The 19,507-nt window shown below is 38.8% G+C and overlaps 1 protein-coding gene across 2 annotated transcripts in view; it reads right to left on the bottom strand.

The window, feature by feature from the left end:
- Positions 1–19,507, bottom strand: part of ttyh2 (tweety family member 2) — a 68,521-nt gene that overhangs the window by 29,642 nt on the left and 19,372 nt on the right. For both annotated transcript variants that reach the window (XM_085169492.1, XM_085169493.1), the window contains exon 3: positions 8,281–8,392. In XM_085169492.1, the coding sequence (XP_085025618.1) occupies positions 8,281–8,392 (112 nt within the window). The remainder of the gene's footprint in view (positions 1–8,280; positions 8,393–19,507) is intronic.

Genomic DNA, 19,507 nt, shown 5'->3' with positions numbered 1-19,507 from the left:
ACACCGCTGCTGAAGACAACTTGCACTTGTTAGTGTAAGATGACGAACATGTCAAGACTTGCACACTCATTAGCATTTAGCTTATAGCCCTGAGTAGTAAAGCGTTTTCATAAACCTGTCAGACAACTAGCATTAACCACAACATTTTTGCTTTTCTTCATGGCAATAAGAAACCGAAGCTCCTGGAGAAAACCCAAGCAAGCACAGGAACAACATGCAGGCTCCACACACAAGGACTCTGTCTGGGTTCAAATCAAGTATCCTCTTTCTATGAGGCACTGACCCACCGTGCTGCCATAGAGTCAAGCCAGCAGCCTTACACAGCCTTTAACGCTTGAAGTCTTATTCACAGAAAACTCATCAATACAACTGATGCTTTAATGAGTTGTCAGCAAAACATACAAGTTTGAACACAGCATAATGTTTTCTATGCCAGACTTTTCTGCTAAAATAATAATGTACTGACAGTGTTGTTTTTTATTACTGAGGTCATGTGTTTGCCTGAAAGAAGTTCCCAGAATTATGGACAAAGGTGAGATTTTCGTAAACATGAGGTTGGTCTGTGCTGCCAGTCAGCAGCAGGGCTCAGACAGAGGACCGTGTGGGAGAGCTGGGCTACTGTGCATGTTGATGCATGGTTTTAGTTTAAGTAAACAGATCAGCTTGGAAAACAGCCAAAACTAGAAATCGCGGAGGCGAAACAGCAGGTTTGCTAGTGCCGCTGTTGGTGGTTAGATATTTTTTTCAAACCAACACCTCACTATGAGACTCATAGTTTATTTACCTGTTTAAGCCCGAAAGGAAGAGTGATCCCCTAAGTCAAACGACAAACAGATAAACAGCAAACAGACACAAATCACATTTTTATTTATGGCCAAGACAACATTATACAGTATTTATGTAACAAATATCGAAGCATCTTCTTGGGTTTAATTACTGTGTACTTTGCTTGAAGGGAGAAGTTGTTTACAGGGAAATGGTGTTCGTGGAGACAACCTGCTATAAGATAATTAAAAAGGGAAATAAGCGCTCTTATTCAGCTCTGGGTACTTGGCATTCACAAGCAGGACTACTCATATTGTTGTTGGCTTTGTCAGGGACAAGGCTTGCTGAAGCTAAAAGGAAAGTTTGGATAGCAGCAATTAGTTGGTTTTGCATGTAATGTGTGGGCCACATTATACAGCTTACGGAAGAGCTGAGAATAAATACATAATGAGAAAAAAGGAAGAGAAAGGTTAAGTGCAGCTGATTGAGCATTGTTTGCTAAACTTTCATAAATATGTCTTCATAAACGAATCATTGCGACTGCCCACTCTTAAAACTATATTTTTCTTTCAAAAAGTGAACGATATTAGACATAATGCATTATAACATGAATAATGTTTACTAGAATGTCTCAAATCGAGGTTTTTTTGCTATTAATGCAGATTCATTTCCTTTTCGTGTGATCTGACTACACAGGTCAAAATTCCAAACATGAGAGAAACCAGATGAAGTTTGATTTAGTTTATCTTCCTTTGTATTTAACTTTGATAAAGTTGTGCATGTTGTTAATCCTTTTGATGAACGTGACATACTTGTATAAAAGCAGAGCAACTACTGAAAATCACAGGCTTAAAGAACTCGTCCATTCTTATAGTGAGACAGAAAAGGGAGTTAGATGTGATGTGATTAAAGTAGAGTTAGGTGGACCCAGAGGTTACTGGTGTATTAGCAAAGTGTAAACACTTGGAAGCCATCTGGGCATTGGGGGAAAGATCCAATGCACAGCAGCAAATCTACAACAGAAAAGCTGAAAAAGAAAAGAATTACAATGTGGCAATGAGCCAGTCAAAATCCAGACTTCAACTTGGTTGAAATGCTGTGTTGGGACCTTAAGAGAGCTGTGGATAAAACAAATTCCCACAAAATCCAATTAACTAAAGCAATGTTTAGAGAAGGATCATTCTGTGGATCAGAATTCCTCCTCAACGATGTGAGAGACTGATAAAGTCATACAGAAAATAATCACTACGAGTTATTGCTGCTTAAAGTGCTCCTATGAGCTGCTGAATAATGGGGTGCACACAGTGCTGTGAAAACATCACATTTCCTTACATCATTCATACTGGTGCGCCTCCTGATTTATGGGTGAATGTTTTTTTTCAGAGGATGTTAATATAGTATTCTCAAAAAAATTGATTGCTTTAATCGCAGCAAACCTTTTTAATTTTCATTTAAAGTTATCACTTTGATTGATTGCCATAAGAATGACTTGAAAGATAATCAGACAGAAATCCAGCACACAGTGGCTTCTGGGTTTTACAAAAAGAAACAGATCGTATGCACAGGCATGTAGCACTCCGTACTTTGTTATCTGATTACTCATCAATGCATCTTCTTCTTCCAACTGAGAAGATGAAATTGCAGAGGAAAAATGAAAGCACATATCTGATCCTCGCCTCCTGTGTAAAAATCTTATCTAAAATGCCCAGGGAGACAGACAATCCAGCTAATCTCTCCTTCGTCTTGGTCTGATACTCACTGTGTGGGTTGATCCGCACCGATCAAGAAGATATAATTCCCCTTTTCCAGTCATCTCAGCCTTTATCTCAGACTGATGTTTTAAGGGCACGGAGAAGTACTTTCCGCCTCAAATCTTTTCTAAACAAACAATTTACAGTATATTGTACTCAGTGCCTAGCTATTTTCTTGTGGGATATTCATTTCTACATGCCAGAGGGTAAACAACAAACAATGAAAAAAAATCTAAAGAACCATTGTACGTGACATTATTCGGATAAAATATGCATAACCTTAAGCAGAGAAAAATGACAATGGGCTGTGAAGTTTCAAATGTAGATTCTCGCTTCAGGAAATGGAAAAAAAACACAGATCAATGGGCATCATGTGCAGACTCTTGTTTACACATTTTAAAGCCCCTGAGCATCATTTGAAGGGGAGACACAGTTATGTAGTCTCAGATCCTACTTACAGAAAACCTTGCCATTTGCCATGTCCATCTTTCAAAATGCCATCATTTTTTCCAAAGACGTATTGTAATACCCACGGGTAACTTAATCCATCCTGTCTCCTAAGGCCTGTACACATTTCAGGCACAGAAATGTTTCCTTTCTTTAAGCCCTGGTCTGAGATTCTACAGAATATAAATACCACTTCCTTCACTAGAATTCGATCTCTATCTTTAAGCCTGTTCGGGCTGGTATGTCTCTGTGGAAGTGATGCCTCAGAGAGACGAGGGATCACAAAACAGAGAGGGAATGTAAAAGAACAGTTCTAATTTGAGGCACAAACCTCCCAGAAAGTGTTCGTCTCTGAGATGAACCATGTAAAAAAAAGAAAAAGAAAAAAAAGGAGTAATTTCTAATTCTTTGTAGTGTTTTCCTTTTTAAAAATTCAGTGCTGCTGAGCAGGCATCACAGAATCACTTACAATCGTCTCGTAATTGCTTGATAAATGAGAACCGTTTGACTGTATTTTTGAAATTTAAAAAAAAGGATAAGATATGGAACCGGATCTTTTTTCTGCAATCCATTGTGTCTGTGTGATAGAAGAAGAGAAAAGTTTCTTCAATTAAAATTGAATGTGGGAGCTAGAGCGTGAAATGGAACATGGGTCTGAAGTGCCTTGGCAGCTCGGTCGCAGTTAAAGATAGAGACCATCTTCACTACTGGGTACCGAAGCTCTGAAAACATCTCTTTAAAAATAAATTCCTTTTTTAAGTTTGATACTGAATGATCACGAAGCTTCTAGGAGGTCATCCTTCAGAGTGGATTAGTGGTGTTTATGAGTTTGTTGATGAAAGACTGAACACGTTTTCAAAGATGATGTTTTTCCTTGAGTTTTTGCAAAACTGTTACTTCTTCTACACATTTTGAGGTAAAGCCTCAGTTTCTCTGATAAAGATAAGTCTCACATCGCTGGTTTTCTCCAATTTAGATATTTAGACAGAGTGATGCAGTCCACTGCCTCAGCAAACACCTTGGTTGTCTCCTTACTGTGGAAGAGCAGTTTTGCTTTCAGGCTCTTTCCCGTTATCCAAAATCCTTTCCCATTCTCTATACATGAGCAAAAACATCCGCAGTCCAACTGTTTGTTCTAAATTAACTTGTACATTTTGGTGCTGGACTTGCAATTCCCCTTTGACTGCAACAGTTTATTACAATCCTCAAAAAGATTGTTTTGCTTGAGAAAATTTATGCTAAACACATGCGCATAGGCCTATAAAAACAAGCCATGCTTCTATTCTACTCATTTCCAGTTACACCGAATGAAACAACTACATTTGCAGAAAACCAACGAATAGTCCTAAATTTAGCAAAATTTGCATGTACCACAGACTCCATGAAAATCTGTAGCTTTTGGCACAGTTTAGTCAACTGGTTGTGTGGTAGTCACATCAATGGGAGTAATATGCTGTCATGTTGAACTACAAACTTCTAGGTAAGAGAACTACAGCAGTGAACACAAATTCACCTTTTCCTATAAACCTGTATGTAAGTAGAGCTGAATGTGATGACCACGGAATTGCCAAAAGCTGTAGTTCTTCTAATAACGACGTGAAGCTGTTTAGATGTTTTACATGGGACAAAAACAGTCTGGTGCCTTTAGACATGGGAGTTCATGTGGACTGACTTGATTTTTGAACCAGCTAAACATCGTTATTAGAAGAACTACATCTTTTGGTGATGTCATGGTGATTACATCTGTACAGACTGTTTTTGCCCCATATAAATATGCATTTACATATTTTACATGGGACAAAAACAGTCTGAGGGCTTACCGACATGGGTTTTGGAACCATCGTCAAGTTGCTGTCAGTTGAGGAACATTTGACACTTGTTCATCAATTTAAATTTTAATCCCCAGATGTTGATGCTTATGTCTAGGCCACACACATGTCAATCGCCAGCTCTACTTTACCCCTAACAATACCTCAAGATACTTAAATGTCTTTGAGAAATGTCATTTCTAAGAGACAGAAGAAAAACCATGGTCAGGCTGTAAATATGGACATACAAGGTGCTCATAATATACCAGAAGCTTGGCCGGTAACACTCTTTCCCTACAACCATAATAAATTCACCTGGACAGAATAGGGCTCTATGTGACCTTGAATATGTTCTTTGTGTGCCGTTGAGTTTTTTGACACTTAATATAAGCGAGTTAAACATCAGGTTCTTACACTAGGAGTATTTACAAAAATAACTATAATAAATAAATAAATAATTGTGTTTCAATATTAGCTTGTATCACGAAAAGCTTACCGCTTTGTGTTATTACAGAAGCTTCTAGTGAGAATGGTGTAAAATGGTGTCAGGCCAGCATCCAAACCTTAGTTGAGCTCTGGCCAATTGTTCAGTTACTGACCCAGACACTGACCTAGTCCACTGGATGATTGCTTTCCAAAAGCTCTAATAACATCCTTCACCCGCCGAGTTATTATTGGTGTTTAAACACTCCAAATATAAGATCAGTCCCATTACCACTAAAAGGCATCCAAGCGGGCCAGTTTCCAGAGCTAACATTACTGTTCGAAAGCAATGCTGCTGAAATGCAAGTGCTTTTTTTAAAACTCACTTTCTCAATAGGTTTATTTTGTGGTCTGCCTCAGAGGGAATTCAGTTTGTTAAATTTTTATAACAAACTGAAGTAAACTTGCAAAGTGTGCATCTTTTTTTTTATTATTATTATATAGTATGTTGCATGGTTGATGTTATGTACTGTAGACCAAAGCACCACTTAGGAAGTCTGCATAAAAATGATTGGCCCTAGCTAACAAGTTGTGTGCACGCAAGGCAGGTAAGCTGTGTGTATCAACTGCAATTGTTATAGTTTCAGCATCACCACCAGTTGTAATTGGCTATGCAGCATTAATTATTTAATAACCTGTTTGTTATTTAGAGGCCAGAGTAATATTCTATATTCTCGCTATTCCTCCGTATTCTTTTGCTCGAGCCACCTTCTTCATCTTTTTCCAGGTTTCCGTGTGAGTCTGTGTCCATAACACATCATAAGCATATATTCCAGACCGTTACTAATCAAACTCTCAATAGGGGCAGAGGAAAAAAAGCATCTGATGACAAAGAGCCTAACTTTCCTCCTTTTCTCACTTATATTATGAGCTTACCCCTTTTCTAAACTTTCTAGGAGCTGGGCTAAAAGGCATTTGAGTGGTCAAAAGGGCAGAGAGGCCTTCATTGTCAATGATTTCAATGCCGATTTTAACCCCGACTCTGCCAATCAGACGGGCTTGCACTGCTCCTTGTTCTACCCATCAAAGGGCTTTGTCTCCTGGGCTCATGGTTGATTAGGTGGGGGGAGACTAGGAACTGTGTGTGGCACACTGGGCTCTTTGTCCAACTCAAGAATTAGACTCCTTAAGAGTCTATAGCAGCGTGCAATGGACTCACTCATGCACATGCACACATAGGCATGCACATTCACACACATAAGATGCCCAAATAAAGGCCACTATGTCCAATTAAGTGCTTGCACAAGTTCACACACCCTAGAGGAACATACTGATAAATGCTCCTATATGCAATATATTATTGATTTCTCTCCACTTATTATTAGGATTCTGATAAACTAATGTGACTGTCCACGTTCCAAAATTATTGGCAGAGAATCAGAGAACAATAAATAAAATCTAGAAATGCCAAGAGATGCATCTTTGCCTCTTTATTATAGTAATACAAGCTTAATATGCGGTTATATCGATCAAATGGAATAAATCAAAAATGCTAACTTGTGTGTTGTACAGTATGGCAGGAACTAATCCAACATGACCAAATAGAGTAGCACAAGTGATATCTCAACTTCAGCAGTCACAGAGATCTTACATGCTTCCAGTTTAAAATATTGATGAAGTCCCACAGCTTAGAACCAGTCTCCTTTTAAATCTGTGATTATTTTCCCTAATCATCAGCATCAGATGTCCTAACATGCCACAGAACACTGCTGCAGAGAGCGCGCTGCAGGCTCTCTCGAGACGTGTTTATTACCGAGGCCAAGTCGAGTCACCACGCTGAGTGTCTCACACGCCACTACATTAATCTCCATTAATACAAATGGAGACTTAATCCCTGCTCTTTGACAGCGAGTTATCCTGGGTCTGCGCCTGCATCGACACTGGTCAAACGCCTGAAGAGAACACACAGTGAAGGCTTTAAAACCTCAACAATTAATAGCTACACCATGTTCTATTACTGTTGGCGATTGTAACTAGAAGATAAGAGTTTTAAGAATGGGTTAAGTGCAGATACTAGTGTTAAAAAAAAGTCAGACAAGTGATGCCAGTACTAATATTATTTTGTTTGTTTGTTTTTGCTATATAGTGTGTATATAGTGTGTGTTACTATTTAAATTTTATTCCTGCAGAGTTAGCGTGGAGCACCTATAATTTTATTCTACATCTACAATGACAATAAAAGGCTATTCTAGTCTATATTTATGCCCTCTTTAGTGCCAAAAAATCATTAAAAAAAGAGTCTTTCCAGTCTGCATCATGCTCACGTTCACACCTATGGGCAATTTAGAATCACCAGTTAATCTAACACCATGCATTTCTTTGGACTGGGGGAGAAGCAATAAAGCAAACTCCACTGAGAAAATGCCCCAGACTGGAAGGCTAACCACCACACCACTTTTAAATATCAGTATTGATATCAGCGTAAAATTCCACATTTTGGAATTTAGTCTTAGTCTTTACTGGAGTCCTAATCAAGTGTCAAATGATGGCGTTTCTTATGGAAAACTGCATCCGGACAAAATTAAAGAATGCTCAAAAAACACAGTGAACTTAACTGAGCATAAAAGACAGGATGGCTTTGTGTTTGCTGAAGCCACAGAGGCTAGGAGAAGGTGGAGCAGGCAGAGGGAGTGTGTGTCTCTCTCAGAGGACGAGGTTTGTGTGTGGGGAGGCTGTCAATTTATGTGTAGCCATAAATAGCTATAAAAAAACCCATAAAAACATTTAAAGGCATACTAAATTGAGTCCTGTGGACTTTCCTTCTCTTTGGAGCCTGTGTGGTTGTGCGCCTGTGTGTGGGAATACATCACATCCAGCCTTTCTGAAGTCTTCGCCCAGAGTTGTTTGATTCGTGCTTCATTGGTCACTCATTTATAAACCATGCATGTTATGAAATGGCGGGAATTTAATCAAATGCTTTCAATTTATTTTTGCAAACTAATACATGATGTAATCTCATCCGTCCAGAGATATGTGAAGCGTTAATTGTGTGCCACTAATATGTTTGTAAATGATGCTTTACATACCAGACTGTCCACTCCACCCAGCGTGTGATTGGCGTTGTACAAGGAGTAGGTCATCTGGTATACACCGTCATTGGTCTCGCTGTTGCCATAGAAACCCACACCCACTGCGACGCTGCAGAGAAAAGATGCATAAAGGCGCAGGTGAACCTTTGATAAAGAAGGAGCAGAATATATAAGCAGTCTCTTGGATTTTAAATCATCTACATCCAAAGTGATGCCATTTTTGGTTCTTAAATTAAAAGTTTGCCAGCTTCAAAGCCATTATCACAACCTGGCTGAGATTAAACATTAATGCGAAACGACCCGTAAACAACAATTTTCTGTCTACTTGAAAACATCTTTGCCAACCTGCAGTGGAAATATACAACTTACAAGGTAGTATAGCATGGCACACTGGAAAAGAGCACAACGTTTTATGAATATTTGATGCCTTTTTTTTTTAAAGATAAAAAAAGAATTTGGCTATTATCATAAAGCAGTATCATCAATTTCTGCATCAGGCTTGAGTTTTGGAAACATTTTAAATGTATGAAGTTAATGAGGCACTTTGGGACAGAAATTTTGTTTTAGCTATTCAGTAATTATTTCCCACTGTAAACAGCTGTGAAGCGCTATGAATGGTATTACAGTGCGAAGGCTGAGTTGCTGAGTGTGTGAGTGAATTCAGGGAGTAAAAGCCAGCTCGCCCAAAGGGTCTGATCTAGCTTACAGAATGATTTTAGAAAGTGTGAAAAATGAAGAAAAGGAGGGTATTGTATTTCTGGAGCTTTTAATGTATTTTACATCAGGAAGCACTGCTGTTGTTAAGGCGTTAAGAATTGATCTCTCCATCGCTCCATCCATTTGTTAGACTGCTCATTTTATCCTAACCAGTGGTCTGAGTTGTCAGTTTAACAGCCTGGTCACTAACAGACATTAACTGTCTCACCACACCATAGTGTGTCCGATGTGTTATTTTTTGATAAATATCACCAACTTTTTATGTAAATACAACAAACAGCATGTGGAAAAACTAAGAAGCCTTAATGAATAACAATAAATTGCTGATTTATAGAAAATAAATACCTGTAATTTGTGTATGTGTGTGTTTGATGCACATATATCTCACAGAGCAATGAAGCAGCAAAAACTTTTTGGATTTCGGCGTTAATTTTTGTAAACAACACTCTTTGAATCAGAAATTATACAATACAGGCCTCTGGAACGCTTGTGCATAAATTGAAACCACTTTTGCATATTCAGCCATCCAAGGATTTAATTTGTTGAGCTGGAGCATCAGCACAAACAGAATAATAACCGGCGCATTCTAAACACACACACACTTAAGTAGTCTCTCTGAGCTCCACTTTTTCCCTAAGTGCCGTCATATTGTGCTGCCATATGATGGGATTTCAAAGTAGCCGCACAGTTGTTAACTACAAGAAGATTTAATGCTGCAACACACACAATGTCTCACAATATACTCCAAAGACCCTGCACAAGAATCCTCTGCAAAGACAAGGATGTCCAAGTCTCGCACTACAGACACTGAAGGCCGTAGACAAGAGCAGTGAGCAACAGAAAAACACGTGGTACAGTTCTCTGGTTTTCTGCAGTGTTTTATACCCTTTCTTTTCAATAACTACGCAGGACAAAAAAAGGAATACAGATCCCGTATATGACCATGATCTGTGAGAAACAGGACATGACAGAGCTTAGTACACCTCCCAAGGGAAACTTTATATACACTGCTTGCACTCAAATACAACAGTGCAACAGTAACTTCAAAGATTATGAGCATCTGAGAAGCTTACATAGTTTCAATCCTCCTTGGATCAGGGGAACTGAACTCAACTGAAAACAAGGATGTAAGAATCTGAAAGTCAACTCTCACATTACAAATTGCGCTCATATCTGTCCTCTCCAAAGTGTGATAAAAATAGACACTTTTTATGCCTTTTTATGCTTTTTTATGCTTTGTTTTCTTTTTTTTATTCAAGTTCATATTGCCATTGCAATGTTAAAATTACCTGCAGACCACTTCATTAGGTAGACCTGTTCTAATGCTGTCAGGCATACAGAGTAGGTCAAAATAACCTGAGCTTCAGAAAGGGGAACAGAAGAAGGACTTCAAACCTTGATGCAGATGTGTTACAGCTGTGTTACAACACATTGGGTTCACCAGCTCACTAAAACAGCAGAAAATTCTACAGCAGAAAACTTGAAAAACAGTGCCTGGTCTGATGATTTCTGCTACCCCATTGGACACCAGGGTCAGAATTTAGCCTAAACAACATGCAAGCATTGTCACGATCTTGGGTCATTTGGCCCAGCGTTTTGAGTTTTTATATATTTTGTTGTTTATGGCTTATGTTTAAGTTCATTAGCTTATCTAATTTCATTTCTATTTTGCCTATGTTGCTCTGTTATAGTTCATTGTTCATTAGATTCCACTTGTGTCTTCACCCCTGTGTTTAAGTCTCCCTTGTCCTTCATGTGTCTCAGGTCTGCTTGTGTTATGTTGTCAAGCTCGTGTTGTCATGTCTGCATCTCTTTATGTTTCCTGTTCTATTTTGAAGAGGTCTGGTGTCCCACGTTCATTGTATTTAGTTTCACTTCCCCTGTGGCGTCATTATGCTATTTCTAATCAGCTCCTTTCCCATGCGTTTCCACTTCCCCTAATCACCTCCTGTGTGATTTAGTCTGTGTGTTTTCATTCATTCCTTGTCAGGTTGTCTGTTGAGTTTTCATCATGTTTCCATGCCTTCATGTTTCCAGGTTCTTCCATGTTCAGGTATTTTTTGACACACTTTGGGATCCTTAGTACCAGCTGAGGTTAGTTTAAACAGCTACATGAGCATTGTTACTGTAGCATAGCCATCCCTTTCTGATCACAGTGTACCCATCTTTTGATGGCTGCTTCCAGCAGGATAATGTGCCATGTCACAAAGCTTAGATCATCTCAAACTGATTTCGTGAACATGTCATTGAGTTCACTGTCCTCAAATGGCCTCCACAGTCACCAGATCTCAATCCAATAGAGCACTTTAGGAATGTGGTGAAACAGTAAATTTGCATCATGGATATGCAGCTGACAAATCCGCAGCCACTTTGTGATGTTATCATGTCGTTATGGAGCAAAACTGATCTAAGAAGAACTGAGGCAGTTCTCAAAGCAAAAGCAGGTCCAAATCAATACTAACAAGGTGTACCTATAGCGCTGTGCCCACTAAATAAATAAATACTGACCATCATTTACTGAACAAGGTTAAATGTTTAGAAGGTCTTTTGTGTATGATTTTTTTATTGCACACAATAGTAATGCAACACACTGAAGACACTATTTGTAGGTCAGCACTACTTCGCGTGGCAGTCAGGACTAAAAGAAAACTAAGCAGGACTCAACCTGACTGAGCTTTAGATTAAGGCTGTGGTTCCTACAGACTTATCCCTGATGTTCCGGATAAATTTTAAGCTGAAAACAGAGACTATAAGTCTGCAGCCATCAGCGCTTCCTCTAACATTCACTTAGAATGGCTAAAATCCTGCAGAACTGTTATGATCGTTGTGGTCGAAGCAAAGTACAGGTGGAGCTAAACAACAGGGGCAATTTTCCTAATTAGTACAGCAGAGATGGCCTCATTAAATGACCCCCTGCAGATAAACATCCCACTTGGCAGGTTACAGACTTACCCTCAGGGAGAGCAGTTAAGAAAGTGGGGACAGGCATTACAGACAAGAATAAAATCATCATTTTAGAGGAAGACAGGAAGCGATACTGACAGTCAGCACTAAAAAAAAAAAAAGACAAATACAGGTGACGAATGAAGTCACAAAAGCAGAGAGCATCTTATTTGTTCTTTGTGTGCTATTGGCCCCTTTAACAGCACAGATGCAGGGAATGTATTAAAGCAGTCACAGCTTGGAGAAACACAGACTTACTTCTAAAAAAAGGCAACTATTTTAGGCAGAATTCAGATTAAAAGAACTGAGAGGACAAATAGAAAGTGTCTTCTTTGCCTTCTCTATCTCCTTTGTACTCCCTCGGTCCTGCCAGTTCGCTTAGTGCTGCTACTTGAAATATCCATCGTCTAATTCAAAGAGAAAGAACACCATAGATTTGAGTAGGCATGTACTGAGCAAGAGTCCAAACTGTCACATTGATAAATGAATAAGTACATAACAGACAGTGATGGAAATTAATAATAAAATAAAATAAAAAATAACCTAAAAAAAAATTCAGCCTGAAGCAAAAAAAAAGCTATGCTAAATAGACCCTGACAGGTCTGAATATTTGAAATTTTGCCCCAGAATGGCAGCAATGAATCTCTTGGGATGATAAGTATAGACGGGTGAGCTTATATTTTACGCTGCCCTACTGAACTCTCAGCAGGGGCACATCGGGAAAATCCCCTTTGATATAAACTACAAAACACAAATAGTTACTTTCTGAACTTTTCTTCTATTTTAGAGCTACAAAAAGTCCAGCATAGCTCATTTAAGTTCTGAGAAGCAGTAAAAACAAACGTATATGCTGCCAATTACTTGGCTGGTACATTTATATTGCTGATAGATTTTGTGTTACGGCTGCTCGTTCCAAAAGCTTTCCTCTAATGGATTCAGTGGATACACAGACATCCTCTCTCACTTGTGCCCTCTGTTATAATTTCTACTTTGTGACTGTCAAGAGAGATGTTCCACAAAAAGAAATTTTAAAAAAAGTATATTTAAAATTGACAGGAAAAGAGAATAATTTTTAATGATCTACTACTTTTTTTATAGGCAGTAGAAGCAAAAAAATAATAAAAAATCCCCTTTATTCAGTTTTCAAAGTCGGACTGATCATTTCGATGGTAACCACTGTCCCTGGAATCCACTGGATTGCTGTGTGGAGTTTGCATGTTCTCATTGTGCCCATGTGAATGCTCTCCATGTACTCTGGCTCTCTACCACAATCCAAAGACAGGCATGTTAAGTCTGTTTGTGTTAGCCGTGTGATAGACTGGCGACCTGTCAGTGTTGTACCCCACGTTTCCATACAGCAACTTAAATGAGCAGCCGTCCAACACCCCAGATCTGGAAATGAACGAGTATCTTCAGTGTTGCTGTGCTTGGGCATGACTGTCAACCTTTGCCAGTTATTCTCTCTTTTATGCAATACGCACTCTTCAACAGCACTTTTGCGGAGCTCAAGATTTTACACATTGTGTGGCTTAAATAGGGTATTTTCTGGAATGGCTGATTTACTTTCCTCTCACATGCCCTATATTTGTTATTTACATAATGCGTGTTCTCACGAGGTATCACTGAGGAACTGGAGATCCACGCTCTTGCACGGACAGTGGTCACAGTCCATGAATGCCGTGCTTAAATCCAACTGATTGCTCAGGTGCATTTGTTTAAGTGTGCTGGCGTATGGTTCTCCTAACCCTGCCAGTGCACAGCACACAGTGATCAGACAGAATTGAACAGTTTACTTTTTGCATACACCGATAGAGTAAATTGTTGCAGTTAATGAACTCACCCCCTTTGGCATAATGTGCTTTGTTGGCATTCAAATAACCCCTCTGTAATTCACCTTGTAGTGACTGTGTGGGAATGAACTGTTTGGTTTTTGTAAATCACACCCTTCTTTAATCAAACTGTTCTTCTGGGAAGACTAAAGCAATATCAAATTAATTGAAATTCTTTTTAAAAACCCAAATGCTCATTATGTGCCAAACTATCACGGTAATATACCTCAAGTACTACTCTAAACTGCAAACTATCATAGTTATAGTAAAAAAAAATCAGTCCAGATGTCCTCAGCATGAGCAGCCTGATCAGTTATGATACACCATAATTACAGAGTTAATGTGCTACACCATGGGCAGGGCTGCAGCTACAGCTGAGTGACATCTGCTCTGGCTTCACCAGTGTTAATTATAACGGACATCACAGCGTATCAGACCTAGCCGCTGTCAAACATAATTAGAGTGGAGAAAGTCAAGAGAAAAGGGGGAGACCGATCAGGATTATAGAGGGAAGGGAGGCAAAATCAGGGCAAAAAATAGAATTAGGGTGTAGGGAAAGGGTGAAAAGGACGGATGGGATTAATATGAAGCCAGTTTTCAACTTCAGTACAAATCCGGTGTGAAATCCACTAGGCAAACACATCCATGTTCTATTTCATCCAGTAGATGGACAAAATCAAAGTCAGGAATCAGATGAAAGAGAGTCTGTTTCCCACAGGATGTTTCCTCCAACTTCACTGATCTCATATTTCATCCTGTCTTAGCTTACCAAGTCAGGCAACATAAACCTTTTAAGTGCAGTCCTCCCCATTAGAGGGAGCTTTTTTGTTATGGACTGCAAATGATGATGAACTGGTCTGAACAACAATGCAACACACTTTATAAAACTTTAAAGTAGCTAACGCTGATGGAGAGTTTAACTTAAGGCTTGTGGTATAATTTACAGCAGCACAGAAGTGTAGACCAGAGAGATGGACATGATTTTGTTTAAAGGGTATAAATATAATCAGAGATTCGGAAGCATAGACTTAGACTTCACTATACTCTAAACATGTGTAAAATAAAAGGTCAAACTTTATCACAAAATGCAATCAAATAAAGCACTCTTATATTCGCCAAAGTGATTTCTGTTCAAAAGAGAACCCAGTTCACTAGAACAAAAACAAGAATGTAAATGAAACAAGGTTTAAACCAAAGTTCACAATTGAAACTGAGCAAATACAGAGAAGAGTGAAGCAGAAGCAGATGACGGGTGAGAAACTCGGGCTGAGAATTCAGACAAACTGACAACTAGAGGGTGAGACAAGACTATAAATACACAGGAACTAATTGGGAAACAGGACACAAGGGAAACCGATGAGGTTTGGGCTGACACCCAACAAGCCAATAACACACACAGGAAGGGTGAACGAACACTGGACACACAAAGTAAACAACTTAACAAAGAAACAAACAAAAAACACACAGAAAAAAAAGAAGAAGGAGATCTTAAACGATACCAGGTCACATGAACCAAGACTTACTGATCCTGGTTCATTTGTCCTTTGAAGGCTCAAGAATATTTGATTAGAACAGCAAGATTCACTCATAACTGCATGCTTTCAAAGTCACTGACCAGGGTTCAAAGTTACCTCCAGGGGAGCAAAACTTTTTTAAGGGCTGTAGGGAATTAACAGAGTCTCTAAACTACACATGATATATATTGATACATATTGCTAGTACTGGATTTGACTCCCTTTTGTCTTTAGAGCAGCCTTAATTCTTTGTGGCACAGGTTCATCAAAGTGCTGAAAATTCCTCAGAGATTTTGAGCCATACTGATACGACATCATCACTGCTGCAGATTTGTTGGCTGCACATTCGTGAGGTAAATATCTTGTTACACCATAACCTAATGATGCTCTAATGACTTGAGATCTGGTGACTGTGGAGGCCATTTGGGGACATTGAACTCATTGACATGTTCAAGCAATCAGTTTGAGATGATCCGAGCTTTGTGACATGGCATGTTATCAGGGATCCTCTTCTCCATGCCTTGGTTCTAACAAGTGGTTATTTGAGGCACTGTTGCCTTCTTTTTACCTCAGCTAGTCTGGTCATTCTGCTTTGACCTCAGAGAACTGCTACTAGATATTTTTTCTTTTTAAGGCAATCTCTATAAACCATGGGGATGGCTGTGTGGTGCAATCTTTGTAGATGAGTAGTTTCTTGAATTGTCAGACCAGCCTGTCTGCCGTCAGCAACCATGCCCACTCTGATGCTCGATGTGAACCTTAACAGCCCAAACATGTCTATATGCCTAAATGCCTGATTTGCAGCTATGTGATTGGTTGATTATATATTGTGTTAATGAGAAGTTGAACAGAATGCACGGGCTTAATAAAGTCATATTACTAAATAGCATCATATTACATATCCTAACCTACAAATACGATCAATGAGTAAGATCTTTATTTATTATTTATCAGGATTCTAATCAAGACTCGGCTTCAAAGAGCCCAACAGCAAAAAAAAAGAAAAAGAAAAAGTAAAACACTATGATATCTTTTCAAACCGAAACACTCAATTTTCGCTGTCTCTTTTAAAGTTAATAGGTAGGAAGCATAAAAAAATGTGAGAGGACCAGCTGAGCCCAGCTTGACCTCTGCTCAAGAGCTGGCTATCATCAATCAAATTCAGATGATACAGGAGAGGGGCTCTTCCTCTAAGGACTGGCAGGATGCAGCAGCGCTGACTGCCACTTGGTAAAGCAATCTTATAGTTTGTGTCATATCATCGCTCACTGATCTCCATTTCCTTTATGTCACTTTTTCTTTTAATATGGTGTGCATTACTTTTTTCCATCCAGATTGAAGTGATGGGGCTCTAAAATTATGGACTCAGTGTACATTGAGCTCAGGCTGGTGATTATTTTTATCAGTGCAATAAACACAGCTAGTTTCTTCCATTGGAATAACTTACACATGGTAAGGTTTCCCTCCATCATCTACTTAATAATCCTGCTCCTGAGTTGGTTTGACCTTACGGATATGTTGCTGTGACAACAAATCCTACAGATGCTTTTAAGAACTAAGAAATCCAGGATCAAGGCAAATGGTCACCAATTTAATCCAGCTAAAACGTTAATCCACGTATGGCGATCCAGCCCAGGGAAACAAAGGAGACATGGGCCAGCAGAAGGGAGGAGAAACAAAAACTTCATTAAATGCAGTATGTCTCCTTGTCCCTTTGGGAGTAGAAGAGTTCTACTCCCTAATCACGCATAATCTGATTTATAAATTAGAGAGCAACACCCTTAAATCAGATAAATGAGTCATTACACTCTAATGCTATTAATTCTGTTTTAAAATCCTCAACTTCAATTCTACCAAATTGGATTTAATAAAAATGAAGCACAACAGTGCTACATCTAGTTTAAACATATTACTAATAAGCTTTCTCGCTGTTTTAGCAATTTGGAGAGCTATTGAATTCAAAGATAAGCACAGCTCACTAAAAAACACAATGATAAACTTTGCATATGTCAGATCAACCTATTAATCTGGACTAAAAAAATGAAAAGACACAAAGGAAAACACTAATTCTACAACAATTAGCCGATGTCGCCCATTTTTTTCAGCGGTCTCTTTATGTCATCGGTAGAAAACGACTTCTGTTCCCATCAAGTGAAACAGTGCTCAGTAAAGTTTCTTAAAATATAGAGCGTCTCAAATGAGCAGTACTCCCTACATTAAAAATGTATGATGCAAAAAAGTGAAAATACAGTGGAGAGCACTAACTAGCAGAGGACCAGGACTATAGGAACTCTAGGCTATTCCATCTAATGACATACAGAACATGCCGCTATGTTTTTTTGGCATCGTGACGACAGATTGGCTCATGTTGTCAGATGTTCTTGAGAGCCCTTTAAAACTGACGTCCTAGATACCAGACAAAGTTTCAAACCGTGTCTCATGACCTTGGTGCTTCTGGGTTTGTAAGCACCAGATATTTTTTTGTAAATAGGAGGGAAAAAAATCAATTTTCTGAATCCATTGCTCTTCATACTTCACTGCTTACCGGCTGTGTCCCCTTTATTTGCTGTTCTACCTGTTAAACTTTCTCTCACACTCAGCACATGAGGGGTTTATATTAGTTAAAGTTAAGTTACCATATGAACTGAAGGTGAAAAATGTTCATCACTACCAATAACTTTCTTATATTTTGTATAAAGGTTCACTACATATTTAATCTTTGCACAGTTGTTAAAACAATTGCTAATCTATTTCACTAAATCCACTGTGGGTTTAAGACTTATTTTTTTCCCCACTTGTGCTCCTTTTCAGATTTTACAATACCACTCACTGACTGTTAATCATTAATCATAGGGCTGCCCAGTAAGTCATATCATAAGCTTAACCATGATTCTGGCTTCCCACAGTTAAATTAATATGATCAGGCGATAGTGAAAATGAATTCTTCACCGATAAAACACAAGGTAAATCAAGCAGTCCCTGCACATGCCAGCTGTTTCTGCACCATGCAGCTTTAAGTTTCCTTGACTATTCTGGGTGACATTGTAACACAGTGACATTACATTTAAAGATATGATATGATAAAATCTAAGTGTCTGGCACAGCAGCAGACACTAGGATTCCCAGAAATGAATCGTCATCCTTTCCCTGGAAATAATTCCAATTTAAGGGAAGTGTTAGCCAAGAAAAGATCTTAGTCAAAGAGTGCTGTGGAGTTGTTTCTGCTCAACACAACACAACTTAGCTTATTCAGCCATCTGAAAACATAACCACAAACTGCAGTTTGTTTGTTTTTGTTTCCATCCATCCTTCCATCTCTCCATCTTTTTCCACTTATCCGGGGCCGGGTTGTGGGTGTAGCATCCTAAGCAAAGATGCTCAGACCTCTGTCTCCCCAGCCAGCTTCTGCAGCTTCTCCATCCAGCTCATAGAAACACAGTGAAATCACCAACATAGTTCCATTCTGCTCGACCAAAGATGCACATTCTTTGCTACAGAGCTGCTGAGCACATGCAGGTATTACGAGCAGTGAAATACTTTATATTTGTCTTATGGGAGATGCATTTAGGTAAGCTAAATAAACACTTAAATGTCTGCAAAGATGTTCTAATTAACTGGAATGTAAGAGCAAAATAAGTGGACTGTTTATTGAATTTTGTTTTACATTTTGGGCCACTTTTTATTTTTCTTCTAAGAGGTCCACTGAAATTAGGTGAATAAAGAGAACCAATTTCAATTTACTGTAACACAGGAATGTAACATAATATGAATGTGAGTAAAAGTGCATTAACAAAAGATTTTGTCACTAAAATCAACAAATGATTGGGACAAATAATCACAGTTGCAACATTAATCAAAATGATCATAATAATCGTTTTGGACATAGTCATGCAGCACTAATTAATCACATGACACTGGCAGTAGATAACCAACCAGCTGAGTGAGTTGTCACCTTATTCAGTACTGCTGGTTGAAGCCACCATAATTTGTGTTGATCTCTGTTTATTAGAATGATTATAATGGTTAATGACAAACTACTGGGCCACACTGAAAGTAGAGGACTCCACTCATTGGGGATCTGTGTGTGAGACTGATAAAAGCTGATGGGTTGGTAACATCTGAATCAGGTAGTTACTAAGCATGGTTGTCACATGGTTGACTGTCCCCTCCTTTGTGGATAGTCGAGTAATTCAATTATCCACTTTGCGAGGACAGCGGAGC

Source organism: Neolamprologus multifasciatus, chromosome 8 (assembly GCF_963576455.1).
Source record: "Neolamprologus multifasciatus chromosome 8, fNeoMul1.2, whole genome shotgun sequence".
Lineage (NCBI taxonomy): Eukaryota > Metazoa > Chordata > Actinopteri > Cichliformes > Cichlidae > Neolamprologus > Neolamprologus multifasciatus.
Note: the sequence above shows the minus strand (reverse complement) of the source record. Positions and strands in the feature narration are given on the sequence as shown.